The 6,888-nt window shown below is 43.1% G+C and overlaps 1 protein-coding gene across 1 annotated transcript; it reads left to right on the forward strand.

Moving 5' to 3' along the window:
* Positions 1 to 3,255: 3,255 nt before the first annotated feature.
* LOC123404270 lies at positions 3,256 to 5,264 on the forward strand. Its single transcript, XM_045098191.1, has 3 exons — positions 3,256 to 3,656; positions 3,855 to 4,095; positions 4,870 to 5,264. Exons 1-3 carry the CDS (start codon positions 3,555 to 3,557, stop codon positions 5,028 to 5,030), a joined length of 504 nt encoding a protein of 167 aa, XP_044954126.1. The 5' UTR covers positions 3,256 to 3,554; the 3' UTR covers positions 5,031 to 5,264.
* The last annotated feature ends 1,624 nt before the right edge of the window (positions 5,265 to 6,888 follow it).

Raw genomic sequence — 6,888 nt, forward strand, 5'->3', positions numbered from 1 at the left:
AAGAAAAGTATGGCATGATCACATGGTTTCCCAGTGTGTTGCCACTCCAAACAAGTGCACTCATGCATTTCAGTGCTAACAACATGCCTTCTACCACTTTTGGTATCTCTAACTTCAGCACCCCACACAGAAGATTTTTCAACAGATAAATGTGTAAGATTTCTGCTCCTGTTGACCACCTGTTGTACCACTTCAGGAAGCTTGTCCCCTTGCAGACAATCACCAATCCTTCTTCTCAGTTCCCACAAGCACATGATCATGATCCTGATTTGGTCAACCATGTCATGCACAGGCAGGTTTTTCAACTGCTTCACCTTGTTGTTAAAACTTTCTGCCAAGTTGTTGTTGATATGATCACACTTGATGGCAATATTAAATCCTGACCTATACCATAATAGAGAATGGTAGGTCTTCACCCATGGACCAAATTCAGGGCATGCTGTCATTATCTTACCAAGATGATATGAATATGTCTATTTAGTGTAAGATCTTGCTACTGGCAACATGCGACCAAATTCTTCCCCTCTGAACTTTTTGATCAAATTCATCCACATATGTCCGAAGCACTCTCTTTGCTCACAATGGGGGGACACATTCTTGACTGCATTTTCTAGCCCTTTGCATGCATCTGTGTGGACTGCCAAAGGTGACACTGGACCTATGTATCTCTTCAACTGCATCATGAACCATGTCCATGAGACCTCTGTTTCTGACTGAAACAAGCCAATAGCAACAGGGAACATCCAGTTGTGTCCATCTAAAGCATTGCAAGCTGCCAATTGACCATTCCACTTGCCCGTCAAAAACGATGAGTATATGCTCAAATATGGACGACAACTTGCCTTGAAGCCATCGATGCAAGGCTTTAAAGCCATAAAAAACTTTGAGAAAAGGACTCTTCCTTCCTCTGTTACCTCAGTATCTATCTCCACAACACTGCCAGGTGACCTCTTCTCCACCTCTGCTTTGAAATTATAAAGCATCCTAAATGTATTTGCCCAGTCACCGTATAATTCTTTCATTGCCCTTTGTTTTGCCTTCCACACTGTGTTATACTTCACCTTAATTGGGTACTGCTTTTCCAAGTCTACTTTAAGTTTCTTTGCAGTAGTATTTGGTTTCTTGGCTAAAATAGGAGTGATCTTTTCTGCAATCCAAAGTTGTGATGTCATGGTTGATACTCTCTATCAACTTGTAATACAAGTATGTTGGTGTGGGATTTGATTGACCCTAATGGTACTTCCATCAGGTTGGCGTCTAGCAGATATGTACCACTTGCAAGGCTTGACACTTCCATCAAAACCTCTGCATCTTGCATAAAACTTTTTTTATGTCGGTCCACTTTGTCTTGGCATCAAACTCATGTTTGATGGCATAAGTCTTGAAACACATTCTAAATTCATCCATGTTTGGGAACAACTTCCCTACTGCAATAACAGGGTTTTCCTTGTCATAGACATTTACCAACTCATCATCATGTGCATCATCAACATCATCTGCAGCATCTTCCATCAACTGTCCATCCACATCTTCACATATATCTCTTTGAGCATCAGTAAGCGGGTTAGTAGTTTCATCATTCTCTTCCTTATCTTCATCAGGTACTGGAATGCCAAAAAAATAGGCCATCTCAGTGTCATCCATTGGTGCAATGACTAAATCAGTTGGTTCATTTAATTCAACCGAATTCCAATCAACAGAAAGAACCCTTGCAACACCATCAGAGCCCTCTTGTGCATCTGCATCAGCCCCCTCATGTAATACTGTCACCTCACCCGTACACATGGGCATTATCTGCCTCTCTGAAGCCCAATCATCATCTACCATTTGTGCAGCCAATTTTGAGGGAACATATCCAACCTTAGAATCTGATTTCAGATCAACCAGCTCTGCACGAAACGTAGTTTGTTTGGTTGTCCAACCATTTTGTCGATCGATTTCATCAACCATCTCTTCGCTATCCTCAATTCTCACATACTCTCCTTTCCAATTATCAAACCATAACAATGCTACCTCTTGCTCTGGACCCCCAAAAAATGCTCTCCCCAATTTTTGCCACCACATTCCTCACGGCCTTCTCTTCCATGCTCTGTAGTTCTTGTGGATCAATCTCTGATAATTCAACCTCCCATTTCACAATAGTATCTCCCTCTATGTCCTGCAAACTACCATCACCTAGCTTCGCCTTAGAAGGAAAGAATTCGATAGTGAATTCAAATGTCCGAGCATCATCGGCCCTGTTTCTCAATGGCGCGCACTGTGAGCTAGCGGAAGCAGACGAGGCATTGCATAGGATGGAAAGGATGCACAGATTACCTAGTCAACGTTGTTGTTGTCTCTGGCGGCTCCATCACCTTTAGCCCCCCTCCGCCCCACCCAAATCTGGATCAAATCGACCAAAAAAACAGAGGAGGGAAACAGGAAATGCAGTGAGATCTAACTCGACACAGAAGGGAACGGGCTCGACAAGGGTTCCGGATTCAGTCACCACAGCCGCCGCCGTCGCCGAGATCGAAAGCTCCGCCACTGCAACAAAAGCGTCGCCGCCGTCTTCGGCTCACCGCCGGGAGCAACAGAGCTTCAGACGGGCGGTTCAAACAGACAGGCCAGGCACGGGGACACGTCTCACCCAATGCACTGCCAAGTGGGGCCCGTTAGTAGATGCACTGTCAAGTGGGGACGTAAGTTGACGATCTGCCAAGTAGGACCCACATGTCTTAAACATAACCTCACTCCCGTTGACGATCATTTTAATCACCGGAGTGGGCCTTTGGCTATTTGGGTCAGAGAAACGTCGCACATGATCCAATTCGCATCAGATGTGTCGCACATGATCCAATTCGCATCAGATGTGTCGCACAGGAGCTATTGACCCAATCTGAGTAGCCCTAGTTGGTATGCGGTGTGCCCGTATAAAAGGCCCGGGACCTACAGTAGTTGCCCATTTACAACGTCTAGCTTAATTTCAGTTAAAATGTCCAGGAAATAGCTGCCTCATTTTTTGGCGAGGACACTGGATGCGCTGGTCCTTGAATTTTCTGCTGATCATGTGTTAGGGCTACCCACATATGACTGACTTTGCAGGCACGGGCACCTGATCTGTGTGTGTAGTTTTTCTTTGGTTTGCATATTCAGTTTATGAACTATTACTATTTTTCAGTTTTTACTATTTGATCTGCTGGTGTCGTTGCAGCAAACAACTTGCTGCTGATTATTTACTGGGAGAGTAGAGGTGATAGGGTAGCTGACACGGATGTTCCCTAGATATTTTCTGTTATTTGCAGCGATCAGATCGTCTGAGGCTGGAAGCTGTACTTGCTTTTTCATCCTGAAATGAGGATCTGACTCCTACCTCAGACTAGTCCTTATCCAGCGCCAATTGAAAATTTTGATCTTTGATTCCAATATCTATTATTTTAACCATGATGTTTATGCTTTTGGTTTTTTTGTTTGTCATTTGCCCAGATCATTTATGATTTTGGTGTCATTGGTTGCAATTGAACCAACTGATTACCCATTGTACCTTCTGGGAGGAGCACCTGACCGCCGAGGGCATGGAAGCACAGGTACTAGCACGATTTCCTGATCGCAAGCCTTGCCAGCAAGCAAAGGATTTTGCTGAACTTGCTCTGGCGCACTACAATGAGACGAACAAGGTGTTGTGCAAAAACTTGTTTTTTCTTGCCATCTCAAGATCTCTTGCACTGTAGTTCCTACGTACCAAAATATAGGACGTTTTTGCAGTTCAATTTGAACTGCAAAACGTCTTATATTTTGGCATGGAGGGAGTATAATTTAACTTACTCACGAATTGTTCCTCAAAAAATCGTTTCTCGAAAAAATGTTGCAAACAGAGCGAGTTTGAGTTGGCCACGACCCTGCTATCGAATTGCTTCTCCGAGTGTTCTGGGGACATTTATGGCCATGTTAATTTCACTGCTGTTCCTCAGAAGCAGACTGCCGCAGAGACTGCTTCAAAGACAAAGAGGCTGTTCTTTGCTGAGCTTATGCATACTCCGAGCCTTGAAGCATATTCAAGGGCTCAGCCTATGCGTGTGCTGTGTGTGTGCACCATTGATGATGATTCTTGTTATGGTATGTATTTCAATCCTCTTTTTTTTGGTATGGTAAAGCTGTTAATTTCCTATGTACTCACTCCGTTCCTAAATACTTGTTGTTGGGAAAAACTAGATTAGTTCCCCCCAACAACAAATATTATGGTATAGAGAAAGTAGTATTGAAGTGATACCTCATGCAAGAGGGATGGAAGGGATAGCCAAAACATAAGTAGACTTAAAATGAATCCAGAATTTGTAAAATCTGCGGGAAGTTGGGACAAACAAATATAAGCCTGTTCTTATATATTCTCTTTTTGCAAAGATTTGGTGGGTGTTTCTGTTGCATTCAAAAATGAGAGTCTCACTGGACTAGGCGAAGTAGTTGGCCTCAGCATTATACTGCAACATACATGTATTTATCATTGCTGTATCAATAGACAAACTAACATGTTTTATTCCTACATATGAAATAGTAGGCCTTTGACAAAAATGTTTTGGTCATTGGCACCAGCAAACAAAATAACATGCTTTACTCCTCAAACTTGTGTATGCAAGATTGAACTCTGTTACTAAGTTAACACAAAGCATCATTTGGATGACTTTTTGCAAGAAAACAAATTAAAAGCTCAGCATTATGCTCCCTCTCTATCACAATACTTGTTGTTGGAAAAAACTAGTCTAATTCTTCCCCAACAACAAATATTTAGGAACAGAGGAAGTATTTTGCATGTAGTTATATTTTTTTGTCTGACCATGATCTTCGTATTTGAATAACTGTTGAGTGTTGGTGATTGATGTTGTCGCTTTGTAGGTGGGTGCCATGAGATATTTAGAAAGATTGCTAACAAGAGGAGTGATGACATGGATTATAAGCGCTGTCACGCATGTAGCGACCGTATCAAGCATCCGAATGGGCAACTGTTTGATGGAGGGCACAATAGCAGTAGGATGCCGTACTACTCTGCCGTGTAGTTAACCTAAGCATTTAAGTGTATCCTTGAAAAGGCGCAAGTAGTCAAGTCTGGGGAACTTGGATGGAACTTACTATAGTGCATCTATAATTTATGCTAGCAGTCCATGAATAAGTTATGCTTGCATTATATCGGTGATGCTGAGCTAGATATACTGTATCGGTTATTCTAAGTTCTTATGCATGTTGTGTGGGTAATAAGTTACTCCAATGTATGTCAAATCTGGAAGAACTTTCTGTCTAATGAGGGTTATCTTGATGAATTTATGTGTTGGCTAGAGTGTTGAGGTCAGTAAGACTAATTTTGTAGTTAGAATTTGGGGACTGCTACGCGTCCATCGGTTGATCTACAGGAAACATTCACCACTTCGACGACCGTTCGATGTACGCGTGCAGCCGTTCGATCTACGCGGCTCGGTCGCCTCTCCAGACCCAATAATTCTTGAAACAACGGTTGAGTTGCAGAAACAATCGTTTTGTTGTAAAATAACATTGGACCCATTAATTTCTGAAACAACGGACGAGTTGCAGAAACAATCGCTTTGTTGTAGATTTTTTCTTCGTCTTTTTGCAAACATAGGTACTGCTGCGGAAGAATTTTTTGCAGCAAAGGTCATGTTGCGAAAAACTTTTGCAACATAGGTCGGGTTGCAGAATTTTCGTTGTGTTGTATTCCTGCAACAAGACATTCGTTACAAAAAAAAAGCAACAGAAACCATGTTGCGAAAACTTGTCGCTGCGTCGTAATTGCACTAGTTTAACGCCGTTATTTCGCAACAACATCGTTGTTTCGGAAACTCAGCTACGAATCTGCTCGAAGGAGCCTCTGGCCCGCAGGAGGTCTCCTCCGATTGTTGCAGAGCACCGCTGGCCATCGTAGCCGAGCACCGGCCTTGTAGCACCGGCGACGAGCTTCATGGCAGTGCGGCCTGACGGCGCATTAGCGGAGGCGCTCGATCTCGGCGATGTCGGCCTTGCGCTGGGCCTCCCAGGCGGCCATGGCCTCGAAGTACTCGCGGTTGCGGAGCTCCAACCCGTACACGTGCACCTGCAGTGCCTCGACCTTCTACCCGAGGATGCACGCCCGGTGGTTGTCCCGCAGTTTCACGGCCAGCCGGGCCATGTCGGCCAGAGGAGAGCGGCTTGCCTCGTTGAGAGGGAGAGAGAAACGAGAGAGATGTGTGTGGAAAGGATAAGACCCCGTATGAGAGAGAGATGAAGGAAAGGAATAAGGTCAAGTGTGAACGAGAGAGATAGCAGCAAGCGGGACCACTTTATATGTGTTGAACAATGAGGGTGGGGGACAAAATGTGTGGATCCGCCGCCGGTTGAGCAGGAGCGTTTTCCTTAGAATTTCCTCTTTGTTTTCAATAACCTGTTTGCTTCCCAGGTTTAGCAAGCTTCTTTTCTCTTGGTTCTTGGTATAAGACCAGGGCCGTCTCCAGAAATTTGAGGGCCCGGGACGAAATATAAAGTGTGGCCTTAAATTATAAAAAATTACAACTAAAGAACTATCCTAAAAAATACAGCATAACTAAGTAGTAACCAACCAAGAAATACATAAGGCGAAAGCATATATTGAAATTTGCTCATAACGTATGTAGAACAAATAGATAAATTATGACAAAAATAAAAATAAAAATACAGGGATAAAAAAGAGTACCATAGCAGTAGTTTTCTTCATCTATCCCTCACATATGTGTAGATACTTCTATAACGGGTATGGATGGAAAAGTACCTTCATCTTGTTTTTCTACAACATGATATGAAATTGGAATAAAAATGCATTAGTTTTAGTTCCCTTAATGGCACATGGTTCTAGTTCAATTTGGCTCCAGTTAAATGTCCATATGCATCACT

Source organism: Hordeum vulgare, chromosome 6H, assembly GCF_904849725.1.
Source record: "Hordeum vulgare subsp. vulgare chromosome 6H, MorexV3_pseudomolecules_assembly, whole genome shotgun sequence".
NCBI classification, from domain to species: Eukaryota; Viridiplantae; Streptophyta; class Magnoliopsida; order Poales; family Poaceae; genus Hordeum; species Hordeum vulgare.